The 18046-nt window shown below is 44.3% G+C and overlaps 2 protein-coding genes across 2 annotated transcripts in view; one reads left to right on the top strand and one right to left on the bottom strand.

Annotated features, from left to right (window-relative positions):
* Positions 1-2996, top strand: part of prkcz (protein kinase C, zeta) — a 96558-nt gene extending 93562 nt beyond the window's left edge. The window contains exon 18 of the mRNA XM_056423515.1: positions 1-2996. This exon is cut by the window's left edge and continues 750 nt beyond it. The gene's annotated coding sequence lies outside the window, so the exon portion shown is untranslated.
* Positions 2997-3674: 678 nt separating this feature from the next.
* si:ch73-70k4.1 (Fanconi anemia core complex-associated protein 20) lies at positions 3675-6891 on the bottom strand. The gene is made up of 4 exons (XM_056423517.1): positions 6744-6891; positions 5202-5334; positions 4046-4545; positions 3675-3938 (listed from the first exon to the last, which is right to left on the bottom strand). Exons 1-4 carry the CDS (start codon positions 6869-6871, stop codon positions 3866-3868), a joined length of 834 nt encoding a protein of 277 aa, XP_056279492.1. The 5' UTR covers positions 6872-6891; the 3' UTR covers positions 3675-3865.
* Between the last annotated feature and the right edge of the window lie 11155 nt (positions 6892-18046).

Here is an 18046-nt window from a genome sequence, read left to right as displayed (position 1 = left end):
ACCCTTTTTTGTTCATTTTGTTGGATTTTTCCACTAACGGGTGATCACTTTGTTTAACTTTTATTTAAGAAGTGCCTCTAAGATCTTGTTACCGCGGCTCTGATTGCACTCGTCTCCGTGATGGAACACGCCCCGTGAAGACCCGCCGGCTCCACGAGCGTCCGTCCCCAAAGTATCAGCATAGTTCTATTTTTAAAAATGGCGTCGGACACTTTATTTATTTGGACGGAGCGTGACGCTCCGTGTGATGACGTCACAGGCGGCCGCGGTCCATACGGTCCCGTATCGGTAAACCCCTCACACACACACACACACACACAGCTCCAGTAAACACGGAGAATCACGACTTCAAACCCTCCGCGGTGTGTTCAGGCACCGTCGGATTCCTCTCCACCAGCTGCCGCTGCGTGACCATCTGCAGCCGGTGGGAAGCGTCACGTGACCGCTGGGTCGGGGAGATGTCTCCACACACACACACACACACACACGCTGCAAACTAGACGTCTTTCTGCAGTCAAATCTCTTAAAAACTGATCAATAAAAATTCAAAGTATCTATTGGTTGTTTCTAAAAGGAATAAAAGGTCTTTAGAAAAGACGTCATGAACTCATCTTCACTCGTGACGAAGAGGAACGAGTTCTCAAAGCATCAGGAAACAAAAAGACATCCAACATGTTATTTTGACTTTAAAGCAGACGATGTGTTTTCCTTCATCGTCGTCACACAGGAACGCGACGCTCTTATTTTGAAATTCTTAAACATGTGGGTTTGTTGTTGTTTTCTTCACTTCAAATTGAAGTTTGTATTCCCCGTCGTCCTCAGACTAGAATATCTCTGGATGTGTCATAATAATAATCATTATTCCCGGACGTTGTTCATGTTGCTCAATCCACTAAACACGTAAACGGCGCTTCACATTTTTCTCTTCGGGTTTACGACTCGAGATTAATAAAAGTCGATGTCTAAAGACTAATAAATCTCTCGTCACGTCGTCCAAAATCGTGTCGATGTTCAGCCAAACTACGACTCTCACTCTCACTCACGCCGCCGTCTCCTAGCAACAAGACTCACGCACACACACAAAGGTGAAACGAGAAAAGCTTTTATTTATCGGCAGTGTTGTTTCCACTGTGTGTTAACGGACACCTGTAAGAAATAATTAATAAATAAAAACTCTTCAATATTTTATTGCCTTTTCAAAGCAAATAACCTTTAAATTATGAATAACACAAATAAATAGCGACGTGATGAATGTGATTTACCTTTTAATCTGGGCGGGGCTACCATCAAGTTGTTATTCCTCAACCAATAAGTTATTTTCTTTAAAAAGTAAACAACTATTCATTTGATTATAATTCAATTTAGTAAAAGTTAGTCAATAAACAAAGTGTCCGGTCCAATAGAAAGACGTTAAACCCTTTTATCAGGGTCACGAGGTTTCTTCTTCTTGCCAAATCCAAAACAGAAAAAGGCAAATTATTGCAAAAGAATGTGAAAAAACACGTTTATAAAGTAGATTTATTCACAGAGGTTCCCTGAAGGGGGCGAGGACGGGACGAACAAATATAAAGATAATAAAACTAGGAAAGAAACAAACTAACAAAGATCCACGGAAACAAAAACAGAAGGAGCAGCAGCCAATCACCATGTACAGGGGGCCCTGAACACACCACGTGACCTCAACCTTCGTGTGTGTGTGTGTGTGTGTGTGTGTGTGTGTGTGTGTGTGTGTGTGTGTGTGTGTGTGTGTGTGTGTGTGTGTGTGTGTGTGTGTGTGTGTGTGTGTGTGTGTGTGTGTGTGTGTGTGTGTGTGTGTGTGTGTGTGTGTGTGTGTGTGTGACCAAACAAAAACTTCTTCCTTTTTAAAACGGAGCCCTCTGATTGGCCCGTTGCCTTCAGGAACCCAGGTGGCAACTATTCACCAGATTGGCACCTGAAGGCAACACAAGGACACACACACACACACACACACCTCTGACACGTAACACACCTCTATTTGTGTCGTGTACACGGAGCTGATGGAGGAACGATGATCTATATCTAGAGTTAAAAAAATAAATAATTGTCGTCTACTATTTGAGTCGAGCGTGTTCAGAACACAAAGATGAGACGTTCTCCTGGAACCGAAGTCACGAGTCACGTAGACCCCAAAAACACGGGCCGGGAAAACCGCCGCGTTACCATGACGATGTCACACCCGTCCACACGGTGAACAGAAATATGAGACCATGGAGAAGAACAAACACGGCAGCTTATTCTTCTCATTAACTCAATGCAGCTCATTTTGCAGAGCCCAAAATTACAAATTAGCCTGTCGGCTTTACGACCTCACTGACCTTTGACCTTTCACATCGGATCAGGAAAAACTCCCCAAAAAATAGAAGAAAACAACTTTTAGGGGGAATAATAAGTGAAGAGAGCAACGGAGGAGGACCCCTCTCCGGGATGGACGGAACAATAGACGTCATGTGACCAGAATGAACAGCGTTGCAGAGTGACTCCTGCCTCTGGTGGCCGGTTGAGGGACTGCACACAGAGCCCACGTTCCCAGAGAACCTCGGCGCTTCGTCAGATTCTCGGGTCGTATTTAATTATTTGCGTGTCTCGACAATAGGATAAATTAGCTGAGTCACATGGTGTCAATTAGCTGTAGGGCCTTTACACACACACACACACACACACTCTTCTTCCTCCAACCCCTTAAACTCCATCTCATTCGCTGCATTTTGTGAACACGGCCGTCATGAGTTCCGTTTGCACATTGTTGTTTTTGTTGTTTTGTTTATTTTATTGAGGGACCAATGGATGAACTGGGAGTCCTGGAGAAAAAAACCCCACTTTGCAGAGAACAGTGAAGGCCACTCAAACATCTGGAAGCGGGAGGTTCGAGGCGCTCCGTGTTTACGGTTCACGCCGCTTGGACACGCTTCATTTCGCTTCACTGCATATTTGTAAATATGTGTAATTATTAAAAATGATACTGGTTTTCTGTGAAACGAGTCCTTCCTCTTTGCAGACGCTACAGCTGTGTGTGTGTGTGTGTGTGTGCTCACGTCCTCTGATGAAACTATTCATCATCTAACACCTTTTTCTGACACACACACACACACACAGTATATTTCTATTTTAAAGATGTACTATACTATTGACAAGATAAAAAAATTCATAACTGTAGAACTTATTTATTGATATAGTACACAATGGAATATTTTATTTAATACTATATTGTGAAATATGTGATGACCATTACTTTTTTACAACTTATTTTCCAACCTGCAATGACCGTTCTTTCAAACTAAACAATGAGTTTGTAAACACCGTTTATGTTTCACAGAAACCTTTTCTCCACGTTCAGCTCCACCGACGTCCAGCAGCAGGAATCCATTCACAGGATGGAGCTACGGACTCTGAATATATATACATATATTACAGCATTCTACATACATATATATATAGTTATTCTATATATACAGGACTGTCTCAGAAAATTAGAATATTGTGATAAAGTTCTTTATTTTCTGTAATGCAATTAAAAAAACAAAAATGTCATGCATTCTGGATTCATTACAAATCAACTGAAATATTGCAAGCCTTTTATTCTTTTAATATTTAATAATTTATATTTAATAATTTTTTAATTGCATTACAGAAAAGAAAGAACTTTATCACAATATTCTAATTTTCTGAGACAGTCCTGTATATGGAGAGAGAGAGCGAGAGAGCATGATATCGACCACAAGTACAAACTGTTACTGCAAAGATCCTCGAAAATACTGGGATGAAAGTTTGAGGTTGTATCACAAAACTGCTTCTCAGGTTCCCCAGGAGGCAGCGTAGTGTGTGTGTGTGTGCGTGTGTGTGTGTGTCACCAGCTCATGTCCACGTTGACCTCTGACAGGCACTGGGCCAGGTGGCCGTCACAATCCATCTGGCTGAACCTGGAGAGACGGAACACGGAGACGGTTGGTACCGACAGTACACACGTACGTGTGTGTGTGTGTGTGCGTCTACATTTTAGTGAAAATAAGTGTGTTGCGTCTCTTACCCGACGGGGAACACCATCAGGCACATGGGGCAGCTCTGCAGCTCTCGGTCCCCTCCTCCTCCTCTGACACTCGTGTGTGCCTCCTCTTCCTCTTCCTCCTGCCTCTGCAGATGGACTCGGCCGTCAGACGGCGTCCCCTGGTTGGCTCGAGGCCGTCTGCAGACCGGTCCAGTGTCTTCCTCTCCTCCCGTCCTCCCCCCGTGGGCCCCTCCCCCCGGCGCTCCGGCTGATGACGCCGGCCCCCCCCAGCTGCGGGGGGGCGGAGCTCTATCGGCGAGTTCTTGTGGGGACGCCGTCTCGCCGTCGTGACTTCGCCCGCTGTGAGACGACGCCGGTCCGAGTCGGCCGTGTACCGAGAGCTCCTGCTGGGAGGAGCCGCTACCGGCGGGATCTGGACTCCGTGAAGTCCTCGGAGAAGGTGGCGAGGGTTCAGGAAAGGGAGCGACCTCGTCGCCGAGGTCACACAACCACCGCTCGTCTAGCTTCACGGCGAAGGGTTTCTAAAGGACACGATTCAATTTGCAACATATATATATATATACATATATACATATGTATATACATATACATATATATATATATATACATATGTATATATATATATACACATCACAATGATAACTTAAAAAAGGAAAATCAACCGTGTTCATTGTTGTGATATATATTTTATATATATTTTTTTAATTATATATAAGACATCAAAATTATTATTTAAAAAAGGAAAGTCAACCGTGTTCATTGTTCATTATATATATTATATTTTTGTATATTAAAAGCTATCAAAATGTATTTATATATACATATAAAAATATATACAAATTATTATTTAAAAAAGGAAAGTCAAGCGTGATCATTTTTGTGAACACGGTTGAGTGTGTATATATATATATATATATATATCTTAAAATGTCTTTATATATTCCATTATCCATACCGCTTAGCCTTCTTTAGAGTCGTGGGGTCTTTTTTATATATATCTATAATATTTTATATATATATATATATATATTTTCATACATAAAAAGACAACATTAAAATGTCTTCATATATCTATACACACACATCCATAATATTATTTAAAATAGGAAAGTCAACTGAGAAGCGTTCAGTTCTTTGTCAGAATAATCCAGTCACCCTCAGCCCAGCAGGACCGTACCGCTGCGGATGGAAGTGGAAGATCCGGAACCTGGTCCCAGTTCTGATCCTCCAGGTCGGGCAGTTCGGACTTCAGCACCGACAGCCACAGGCTCTCCTCCGCGGGCCGCTGCTCGCTGCTCCCCCACGCCGACCTGCAGATGTTACATAACCGCCATCAACCAGAGCGTCTCCAATCACAAGGGATGTGAAGCTTCTTTTTTTACACATTTCACGAGTTTCCACGTGTGAAAAATGTGATTCAATCTTCCAAACCCCAACAGGAGGCGACGCTCGGGTTGTTCCCTCTTTTTCCCCCCCTCAAAAAATTATATTCTGTATGCATTTTTAATCCGGCAAATGAAATTATTTATGAAGGCGCTCTTTTGATCTGGTGCACCGTGTCTGCTTGTGTAAAGAACAAAGTACGAGGGGGAAGAAGAAGAAAAAACGTAGATTCACATTGTGGATGTTAAAAAAAATTTAAGGCAGAAAATACACTCGCATTCTGTTTAGAAACAGGGTGAGTTACAGTGCATGAAGTTTTGTGCTGTACAAATGTCGAATAACCGCTTTATGTGTGAACTCCACAGTGCAGATTCTGGGAAATTCTCCTTAAAGCTGTCGAGGAATTAGTCTTACACTAAATTACGACTTCATTAGGGTGCATCTGTACAATTTAATATAACAGCTCCAGAATGAATCACAACCTTCTTACTCATTACCTTCGCATTGATGCGGAAGGTAATGTTTTGATCGCCGTGTATTTCTTTATTTATTTGTATGCGTGTGTGTTATTCGCATAACTCAAAAAGTATTAAACCGAATCGCATGAAATTTATTGGGATGATTGGTTATTATCCGGGGACCATTTGATTAGATTTTGGGATCGATCGGGTCAAGGTCATGAAAAGGTCAAAATCTTCTTTTTAACATAGCGCGGTCAATTTTTATCCAATTGGCATGCAACTAATGCCCAAATGTTCATAATGCAATGCCCAATCTTGTGATATGTGAAGGTATGCGCTCTACCGAGTGCCCGTTCTAGTTATGTTATATTTTAGTGTCAGAGGGGTGGATTCAGGCCTTTATTTCCCACCTGGTTCCATCGTGCGTTGGCGGGCTAATCTGGTACAAAGAGTCTCACTTTGCTCTTCTAAAAAGACAAATTTAAGGTTAATTAAAATCAGTTTACGGTGTTTTAATATTCTGGTTTACCCTCTAAGATACATTAGTCCTTAAACCATAACGCACAGTAGAAAACAAGGTGTGAGATTTAAATATCTAAGTATAGAGCTTCATATCCAAACACGTGTGTTATTAGACCGCGAACATGCCTGATTTAATAGCCACGCCCACTAATGGTGAAAGGGTTCGGTTAGTCACGTGATTCAGCTAAAACAATAAGAGCACGTTACACCTTTCAATGAGGGGGGGGGGGGGGTCGTTCTCTCGTTTAGCATGTCGTGTTTTGAACATCCCGGGTCTGTTTCAGTCACGAGGGAAGAAAGAAAACAACCCTGTGTAGCTTAAGTTTCCGACTTCACGTGAACACAACACCCACCTCCCGGCGGTGAGCTCGCTGGACAACGACGCCGCGTGGCTCCTCTGCAGTGGACGAACTGCCGGCTGGAGATCTTTCACGGACGGTTTATTTCGTTTGAGTTTGGACGTTGAATGTTTTTCAGCCATTTCGTTCCTCTAACATCTTGAAAATGTCGCGCCGCTGTGAGAAACGGAAGTTGACGCCTTTTTTCTTCTTCTTCTCTGATTTAAAAGCTGCTCGCAAACAGCTTGAATGTGCACAGCGCCATCTGTTGGTCAGGATTGTAATAACGTCCCATCGTCTCAGCCGCTCACCAAATCATGAAGTCTTTCTCTTTTTTTCATTGTACAATGAAATTAAATATATTGTGTTCATGACAGTTTTATTCAATACAATTTATTGTAAAATGTATGTATATATAAGGACTGGATTTTTGTGTTTTTTTTAAAGCTATTCACCATTTTAACATGCTGCTTTTTTAACTTTGGCTACTGGACATTTTATCCCAGGGTTCAAATGGCTTCTTCTCTTCTTTTTTTTAATGGGTTGACTTGTTTCATGATTGGATTTTCGTACTTTATAAATTATGTTTTCCCCATTTGTAAATTAAGTAATATATATTCCAAACCAATTATTAAGGACTTAAAGATGATTAATGAGGTCATTTAAAAAGTATTACTAAATGATTAAAAAAACAAATCTTTAAATATAAATTATTTACAATTATTAGTGAGCAGGGATTGAAACGCCAATGCTCTGATTGAAAAACAGACCAGCAAACCACTGTCACCCCGCAACAATTAATAAATAGCGTTTTAGTTATTATAACGTGTTACCGACATTGCCCCTTACTTTTGAGAGTCTATTGTCTTGTGACAAGTTGCTTCTCAGTGAACTAATCAAATATAACATATTTTTTACACCTTAAAAATCCAGTGAAGACAATATAAAAGTGTATATTCTATTCTATAATTAGTTTTAATTATCCATTAAATGTGTTATGTAAGCTGTGCATAATTAGGCATAATTATAGACTGTGGGTGTAATGCACATACCTGCTCTTGCATGATGACAGGTAATCAACAGAACATTTAAAACATCTTTATGCATTCCACAAGGAGTGTCAGGGGTTCAAACTGAACTTGAGAAAAGTAGTTTGTTGGGAAGAATTCAATTCAGTTTATTGTGCATAGCTCAAAATCACAAATCCCTGACCTTTGACCTCACATCATATCAGGAAAGACCCTATAAGACGTGAAGTCCAAGTGATGGAGAGATGTAAATTCATCCATAAGTAGAGAAAGAAGAGGAGAGAGGTGCTCAGTGTATCCTAGAGGAGAGAGGTGCTCAGTGTGTCCTAGAGGAGAGAGGTGCTCAGTGTATCCTAGAGGAGAGAGGTGCTCAGTGTATCCTAGAGGAGATAGGTGCTCAGTGTCTCCTAGAGGAGAGAGGTGATCAGTGTGTCCTAGAGGAGAGAGGAGCTCAGTGTATCCTAGAGGAGAGAGGTGCTCAGTGTATCCTAGAGGAGAGAGGTGCTCAGTGTATCCTAGAGGAGAGAGGTGCTCAGTGTATCCTTGAGGAGATAGGTGCTCAGTGTATCCTAGAGGAGATAGGTGATCAGTGTGTCCTAGAGGAGAGAGGAGCTCAGTGTATCCTAGAGGAGAGAGGTGCTCAGTGTATCCTAGAGGAGAGAGGTGCTCAGTGTATCCTAAGCGTCCCCCAGCAGCCTCTCTGCTTATAGCAGCATCTCTAGGCGCTGGACCAGGTGAACCTGATTCAGCTCTAACTATAAGCACTTGCAGCTTTAATTACAGAGAATATTACACTGAATATTACTTACAGATGATTGTCTGCATTTATTAACGTGTATATAGCATATATATTTAGTTCATGAGGGCAAGTGTGCATCAAAACTTACCAGACATTTTTTAACACCCCCTTGCTCCTATATATATTTATATATATATATATATATTATATTATTTTAGAAAGAGAACAACTAGTTTGTCTTCTTTCTAAAAGAAACAAATAATATATATATTATTCGCCCGTGTCAGAATGAATGAATGGAGTTCCTCAAAGTGATTCTGTCAGGATGCGATGTGGTGATGTCGTTGATAAAGACTCCTCTGTTTGATTGTAATCATCAAGTGGAAAGTTGAAGTCATCATAACGGTGGATTTACTGAGCCTCCCTGAGCCAGAAGAGAGGGACCAACGGAGAGCGGCTACACTTATGCAATGGAAACAAAGGCGAGGGAAAGCTGGACTGAACGGAAGGAAAGGAAAGAAAGGAAAGAGGAGAGCATTATTTCAGAGAGAGCGCTGGAAAACAGCAACTGAGGGAAAACCCGCCACTTTGAAATGAAGGTGGGAGTTTTATTTGTTTGGGCCGCTGTGCCATGTGAGATGAGTATTCCAGAAAGGACCGCCGCTGGAGGATCGCTGACATTGGCCAATTCTACCTCGACCACAGAGGGGAGGAAACACAAAAGCAGAGCAGTGGGCCAGGCCTGTGGTCCACATATAGTGCTACTCTGGGAAGAAGAAGAAGAAGAAGAAGAAGAAGAAGGTGGAGGAGAAGAAGGAAGGAGGAGGAGGGGGAGGAGAAGGAGAAGGAGAAGGAAGAAAGAGAAGAAGAAGGTGGAGGAGGAGGAGGAGGGGGAGGAAGGAGGCAGAGAAGGAAGAAAGAGAAGAAGAAGAAGCAGACGAAGAAGAAGAAGGTGGAGGAGGAGGAGAAGAAGGAAGGAGGAGGAGGGGGAGGAAGGAGGAGAAGGAGAAGGAAGAAAGAGAAGAAGAAGGTGGAGGAGGAGGAGGGGGAGGAAGGAGGCAGAGAAGGAAGAAAGAGAAGAAGAAGGTGGAGGAGAAGGAGGAGGAGGAGAAGAAGGAAGGAGGAGGGGGAGGAAGGAGGAGGAGAAGGAATAAAGAGAAGAAGAAGGAGGAGGATGAGAAGTAGGAAGAAGAAGAAGGAGGTGGAGGAGAAGGAGGAGAACGAAGAAGAAGAATGAGGTGGAGGAGGAGGAGAATGAGAAAGAGGAAAAAGAAGAAGAAGGAGGTGGAGGAGGAGGAGAAGGAGGAGAAAGAAGAAGAAGAATGAGGTGGGGGGGGAGGAGAATGAGAAAGAGGAAGGAGGTGGAGGAGGAGGAGAAAGAAGAAGAAGAAGAAAAGCAACCCCGGCGCCATGGAAAGAAACGTCACCCGCCGCCTCACGTGAAGCTTTGTTGTGCTCCGTTGCCGTGACGACGGCCGAGATGATGGAGGAGGATGAACGTGAGGGGGAGCGGAGCTGCTGAAGTGTGAGTGCGTTTGGGAGTTTTACACCGTCGGTCAACTTCTCCATGGAGTCATGACAACACAGAAAGATATGCAGGTGCTCCCAGTGGACAAGAGGAGAACTAAGACTCTCCTCTAGGACACACTGAGCACCTCTCTCCTCTAGGACACACTGAGCACCTCTCTCCTCTAGGATACACTGAGCACCTCTCTCCTCTAGGACACACTGAGCACCTCTCTCCTCTAGGATACACTGAGCACCGATCTCCTCTAGGATACACTGAGGACCTATCTCCTCTAGGATACACTGAGCACCTCTCTCCTCTAGGATACACTGAGCACCTATCTCCTCTAGGATACACTGAGGACCTATCTCCTCTAGGATACACTGAGCACCTCTGTCCTCTCGGATACACTGAGCACCTCTCTCCTCTCGGATACACTGAGCACCTCTCTCCTCTAGGATACACTGAGCACCTATCTCCTCTAGGATACACTGAGCACCTCTCTCCTCTAGGATACACTGAGCACCTATCTCCTCTAGGATACACTGAGCACCTCTCTCCTCTAGGATACACTGAGCACCTCTCTCCTCTAGGATACACTGAGCACCTATCTCCTCTAGGATACACTGAGCACCTCTCTCCTCTAGGACACACTGAGCACCTCTCTCCTCTCGGATACACTGAGCACCTCTCTCCTCTAGGATACACTGAGCACCTATCTCCTCTAGGATACACTGAGCACCTCTCTCCTCTAGGATACACTGAGCACCTATCTCCTCTAGGATACACTGAGCACCTATCTCCTCTCGGATACACTGAGCACCTCTCTCCTCTAGGATACACTGAGCACCTATCTCCTCTAGGATACACTGAGCACCTCTCTCCTCTCGGATACACTGAGCACCTCTCTCCTCTAGGATACACTGAGCACCTCTCTCCTCTAGGATACACTGAGCACCTCTCTCCTCTAGGACACACTGAGCACCTCTCTCCTCTAGGATACACTGAGCACCTCTCTCCTCTAGGATACACTGAGCACCTATCTCCTCTAGGATACACTGAGCACCTCTCTCCTCTAGGATACACTGATCACCTCTCTCCTCTAGGATACACTGAGCACCTATCTCCTCTATGATACACTGAGCACCTCTCTCCTCTAGGATACACTGAGCATCTATCTCCTCTAGGATACACTGAGCACCTATCTCCTCTAGGATACACTGAGCACCTCTCTCCTCTAGGATACACTGAGCACCTATCTCCTCTAGGATACACTGAGCACCTCTCTCCTCTAGGATACACTGAGCACCTCTCCTCTAGGATACACTGAGCACCTATCTCCTCTAGGATACAGTGAGCACCTATCTCCTCTAGGATACACTGAGCACCTATCTCCTCTAGGATACACTCAGTGTGTTTACATGCAATCGAATTATTGGCTTAGTCGGACTGAAATCGAATTATCCGTTTCATGTAAACACCTTAGTCGGACTATGTGCGGTCCGACTTCGATCCGATTAACACCCCTGGATAGCTCGGTCCGATCCAGTTGATAATTCGACTATCGCGGCATGTAACGGTGAATTCGATTCGGAACTGGATTTTGCGTCTTTGCGCATGCTCGAGATCCCGCCGCCCTCCTCCTCCCTCCCTCCCATGTCGTGACCCGGAAGTCGAAAGAGACGATAAATTAAATTCTCCGTGTACCTTCGGCGACGGCGTCTTCTCTCCGTTATCAACTCAGCCAATAGCGCCATTTGCATTCGCTGTACTCCGATTAACACCATGGAAGAATAGTAGAGGGATGTAGATTAGAAACGCTCTCTGTTCGCCATCTTTCTCAAAATGTTGTTGTTGGTGGTGGTGAAGAGGTCAAGCGGAAATGGCTGTATCACCACGAGTTGTTATGAAAACAGCGCCGCCTATCGTCTCGGATATGACATGCTTTCAAAGGCCAATGATTCGAATGACTCACTGCCATGTATATTGGGATAACAGCTGATCCCCCAAAAGATAGCATAGTCTGACTAAAGCAAGATTCGAATTATACCATCATGTAAACGCACTGAGTGAGCACCTCTCTCCTCTAGGATACACTGAGCACCTCTCTCCACGTCTCATTGGGTCCATTGGACCTGTCTGTGTCTGATGCCTGTTGTGGCGTTTAGTTAATAGATAAAGAGATCACGTATTGACTCAGTTTTCTACTTCATGTTCTGGGTCCCTCCTAGCTCCCTCCTAGCTCCCTCTATCCTTGTCCTTGGGTAACCTCCCAAATGAAGTGCATCTTGGCTAGTTTGTCCTGCACAGTTCTGTTCCAGGTCATGTTTGGGTCTTCCAGGTATTTTCTTTTGCTTGGAAGGAGTCCCATGTGGGATCTGCCTCCATCCAAAGAGAGTGTCTCCTGGCCATTGCAGTCACTTCTGACTTCTTCCACGAATGACGATCTCGCTTTTGTTTGTTTTTCTGTATACAAATCCAAGGATTTGATATTTGCACGGCCAGAGGAAGCCACCCAGCCCTTTGCGGATAACACATCCTCACTTACAACTCGTATAACGGTCCTGGTCACCTGAAACCTCGGCACGCTTTCAGCATCTCCTTGAGTCTCCGATACAAACCGCATCATCGTGAGAGCATCCGACGCCGTCTAGATAGCGAGAAGGTCCACTCAGAGAGGAGGTCGGGGGGGATGGACACGGACTGTTTGGGCCCCTCATGTGTTTGTGAACATGGACTTCTATCTGGAGGCGGAGGGCCGCTCACCGGGCGATGCCATTCGACGAGTTGGGAGTGAAAACGTGCCGTTCTGGAATAATTCCGTCAGCTTCGGTTTCCTCACCAGAACCGTCGGTACGTGCCGGCCCACTGGCCCCGCAGAGCCAGAGCAGAACCCTTTAGCCCCATCGAAGGTTCTGCGACTGGGATTCTGGACATCGTCACACCGCATCCATCGAGCCACGTCGCCCAGCTGACATCGGGCCCGGATTTCGATGTTTCCAAACGTGATTTGTTCATAGGATGGTTTATTTGTTGTTGTCATCATCGTACATTGGAGTTGGAGGAGCTGTGACTGTGAGTCCTGGACGATGTGGTTGCTCTCCCGGAGAGATTTTCCTAAACCAATATGAGGTCTGAGGCAAATTTTGCAAAATGCGATTTTTGGGCTGTGCAAAAATAAATCGAATTGAATCAAGAAACAGAGACAGGGAGGAGGGGGGGGGGGGACTCGGTGTCATGGCCATAGCATCCAGTCAGCCCATCGTGCTCACCAGATAGTATTACAAGGACAACACATGAGAAGCATACAAGTAAAAGATAAACGCGGATGAACTCATCGAAGAAGAAGAAGAAAAAAAGGAGAGCGAGAGTAATACTAATCATTGAGAAAACGAGGCTTGGCGTTCACCTCCGTACCGTCGAGCAGCTTCGGCCTTGATAGGAGGTAGAAGCACAAGCTCCGTATGCATTACCAGCTCATGTAAACACACACACACACACACACACACACACCAACAACAGACTGTTTCAGCTGCTGCGGTCAGGCAGGCGCCTCCGTAGTCACGCTGCAAGAACAGAGAGACTGAGACGGAGTTTCTTTCCTCAGGCCATCAGGATTGTGAACTCCGACCTCACCAGGACCCCCACATAGACCCACACAACTGCCCCTCTTAGGCACACACACACACACACACACACACTTACTGTAAATATTGTGTTGTTTTTTATTGTAAATAGTGTGTACTTGTTGCCCTTGCACATTCCTGCTGAGCATTGCCACTTTCATTTCACTGCACACCCTGTGTGTGTATGTGACAAATAAAACATCTTGAATCTTGAATCTTGAACACACACACACAACAGTATAGAGGCCAACGCAGGGCTGTAGGCCCACATCCAGCCCGGAGCTACCAGAGCCCAGTGCTGGCTGGAGGAATGGCTTCATGCCATGCACTGATAAACTCAACCCCCCCCCCCCCCCCCCCACGTGGCCCAGCCCTGTGGCTCCATCACCCAACGCTTGGTGGCCTTGGGTCACTACTCATGTTCATTGTGGGCTTGATGGTAGTTGTGTCAATGTTGTACCGGGCAGATACAATATGTTATTAAAATAACATATCTTATATATTTTTTATTTATCAAGTTAATCATGTTTTTAATTGTATGCACAACATTACAGTAGAACAGTTATTAAGTAATTTGTTTTCTTCTCAGGCTCAGTATAACACATACTGTATGTATGAAAGAAAATGAACAGGCTGTGAAAAACTGTGAATCCGAGGCGTAAAAAACTCATTTAGTGCAGGAATAAGTTAAAAAAAAGTATGTAAAAATAAAATAAGATAAGAATTTAAAAGAGGATACTGCGGAGAGATGTGCGGTTTGTTCAGGTGCGACAGGAAGTGGAAGCAGTAGGAAGGTAAAGAGGCGTGGAGTAAGGAAAGTAAAAAAGAAGATGAAGATGATGTCCTCTGAAGGGCCGTCTCTTCTTCGTTGGTGGTCAGACCAACGAAGAAGAATAAAGGAAGGGGCCGAGGGGCTCTGGTGTTAAATATTTCTGATCCTGGCTGTGTCCATAAAACTAGATTCTCTGTGATTGGACCCCGACGTCATCGAGCGGGCTCGACTTTATTCTTCTTTTTTTATCACTTTGAAACCCTGTGTTTTGATTGCAGAAAGAGGAAACACTTGATTCACGATTCACCTTTGACCCCGGTGGAGAGGGAGAGGTCTAATCTAAGATCCACTCTGGCCTAATGGGCCAATCAGCATGCGGCATGCACAGAGATATGAAGTGTTCAAAGTAATTCGGGACAAAATAAATTGAATTGATCCTAAAACCCTCGAGTTTACGCTACGTGTCATTTTGGCTAACGCTTTTATCCAAAACGACTTACAACCATGTTACATCACACAGCGCACGGGGAGCAACTCAGGGGCGAGTGTCTTGCTCAAGGGCACGTCGACTCGGGGCTAAAAGACAGAGTGAAATGTTCGCGTCTTGTACTCGTATACTTCTTTACATTTCACAGGATCTAAAGATGTTTCCTGCACACTCCTAAACCAACGGCTAACGGCGTATATGCTGGTCCAATAGTATCAAATACTACCAAGGGCCAACCGAATCAAACGAGGGCCACACTATCTCTCTACCACCACCGACAGGAACCCCCCCCCCCCCCTCAATATGCACGAGGGACTACCACAATCCATGGTGCACATACCCCCCCCCCCCTTCAATGGGGGTACGTGAAGGCACACACATTTATTTAAAATTAGCATTCATTAAAAAAAAAAATTCCAAATCGAAGATAAGTGTAAGTTCATAAACAGGATTGTATATCTTTCATATTAAATCAGACACTGATGGCACAGCGCTGTGTATTTGACCAAAAATGGCTAGTTTGGGGGTATTTTACTCAATATTTCACAGGAAAAAAGAAGACATCACTGTAATAAAATGTTGAGAGCCATCGAAGCGATGAAATATTATGGGTTGCCTCCAGTTCGCCGGTGAGACTCGACGCACATCTCCGATACTCAAACATAAAAGCAGCATCGACAGACGTGATGAATCACATCTCGCTCTCCTCTCATCCCACGGCTCCCCTCCCTTCTCATCCGCGAGCGCTGTTCCGCCTAGCGACAGGAGAGACTTCCCGCCGCAGTTGGTGATGGGTTCCTCTCGCGCAACGTCCACACGTCTGGTCACATGACATCCGTCCTTCTGTCCATCCCGGAGAGGGATCCTCCTCTGTTGCTCTCCTGAAGGGTTCTTCACTTCTTTTTTTCCCCCCTGTGAAAGGGTTTTTTCTTCTATTTTTGGGGAGTTTTTTCCTGAGGTCAAAGGTCAGGGATGTCATAGGCGAGGCTGCAATCACCATGTTGCCGTTTCATCTGTGTTTGGCAAGGGGATGCCAAAGGAACAGCCGACTGCTCAGTCAGGTGAACCATGACCTCCTGCAGGCGGAGTTATATATTCCTATTATTTATCACGGCAACACTTTTTTCTTCTTCTTCTGTCCCCCAAAAAACGATTCCCTTGGCTTAAGAACACATGAACCACCCAGCATCATGTTTGTTCTCAACACATCTAATAAGTGGACATATTAAAGAGCTGTAACAATGTATTAGTGTGACACACTGTTTACAATGTTGTAAATGTGGAGGTAGATATAAATGCAGAGAGCGAAAAGTGCAAGTAAAGAACTGGAAAGAATATGAGCCTGGAAAGAATTCATATTTGTGGTGACAAAGAAATATAAATCTCTCTTTACCCTCTCTCAAAGTCACCAACACTTACCGCTATAAATATAATATAATATAAACGTGCCAAAACCATTCTCTCTCTCTCTCTCTTTCTCTCTCTCTTTCTCTCTCTTGAACCAAAACGATTCACATAAACGCTCTCCATTCTTATGCTCCATTCAGGGCCTACGGGAAAAGATGGTAAATATGAATTCCCTGTATGTGGAACTTCCGATTATTGAATTACATTCCTCACCTGCAGTCACACAGTTGATTAAACATACAGTCAACAACCTGAACTGTGTTTGTATATTTATTTATGTGTATTATTTGGGTTATTATTATTATTATTAATATTATTATTGATATTATTATTATGTTTTGCTCCATCTCTCATGTACACATACAAGGACATGTATATATTTAGAGATTAAGAGAACTTCTAGGTGTAAGTATATGTGTATTTATGTGTTACCCATCATCCCAATCATTGATTTATGTTGCTGTTGTTGATTTATTGTTGTTTGCTTGTTTTTATTTTGTACAATATTGTTCGTCTGTTTATGTGTCCCTGTACTGCCGTCACCTTTTCATTAAAAAAAAGTCCAAGAGCAAATAAAAATAGATATAACATTGCCTTCTAAAAGCTCACATGGCTAACAATATGAACGCAGCATTCAAATAATAATTAACATAACAAATTAAAAATAAACGTGGCATCAGAAGTACTCATCTTGAGTACATTTAGGAAGTCTAGTAGTTAAAATATAATTATTCTCCCTTTTCAGCCACTGGAATAATTTGACTATAAGAATATAATTGAATAATTAAGTATTAAATAAACTCATTTGACAGAATGGCCACTTTTGGCGATTAGATTCGTTATTATATTTTAAATATGTATACGTAAATAGTAGCGTAATGTTTGAGTATCACTGATGCTTTCATGCATAAAGCACATTTAAAATCTTGATTGTTAACTTTTAATCCATACCGACTTTAGCTGTCAAATAAATATCATAATCTGGAGTTAAAGTCTGTCGTGGAATATAAAGTCTTAAACGCGGTGATCCCTCCGTGTGCGCGCTACTGTAAATTGAAAAAAGCAAGTCGGATGCTTTGAAACCCCATGTGACGTGAACGCAGCATGCGTATTCTGCTGGGCAGCAGGGGGAGGGAGGGGGGGGTGTAGGGGGCGTGTCCCTGGAAGAGCCCAGCCTGCCTGCAGAATCACTCACATTCCTGGCTAGGATTCAATGACTGACCCAGACACACAAACACAGAGGGGAGGGGGGCGGGAGAGAGAGACCTAGAGAGAGCGCGACGGAGAGAGAGAGAGAGAGAGAGAGCGCAGTAGACTGAGGGTAGAGAGAGAGAGCGAGAGAGAGAGAGAGAGCAGGCAGGCGCTCAGACTTCGCCCGGCAGTCAGAGTGAGCAGCGGGGGGAGACGGAGCGGGTTCTGCGGCAGTCCTCCACAGCGGAAAGAGCTTAAAATACGGATTGTTCCGTCGACTCACCCCCCCTCCTCCTTTTTTGTAGTTTTAATTTTCTTCCCACTTCGTTTTTTTTTGTGGTGGGTGTTTAAAAATTGACAAACAGGAACTTTTCGCTTCTCTGGAGTTTTGGAGAGAGACTTTTCTTTTCCCTTCTTCTTCTTCTTCTTCTCCTTCTTCTTCCTCCAGACATGGACAGTCGGCGGCGACCCGGCGCAGGGAGCGACTGGCCGGCGTGCGCTCTCTAGTCACGGGGGGGTGGTGGTGGTGGTGGTGGGGGGCGCGCGGGGGTGGAGGGAGCA

Source organism: Pseudoliparis swirei, chromosome 9 (genome assembly GCF_029220125.1).
Source record: "Pseudoliparis swirei isolate HS2019 ecotype Mariana Trench chromosome 9, NWPU_hadal_v1, whole genome shotgun sequence".
NCBI classification, from domain to species: Eukaryota; Metazoa; Chordata; class Actinopteri; order Perciformes; family Liparidae; genus Pseudoliparis; species Pseudoliparis swirei.
The sequence above is the reverse complement of the archived record's forward strand: the minus strand, read 5'-3'. Positions and strand labels throughout refer to the sequence as shown.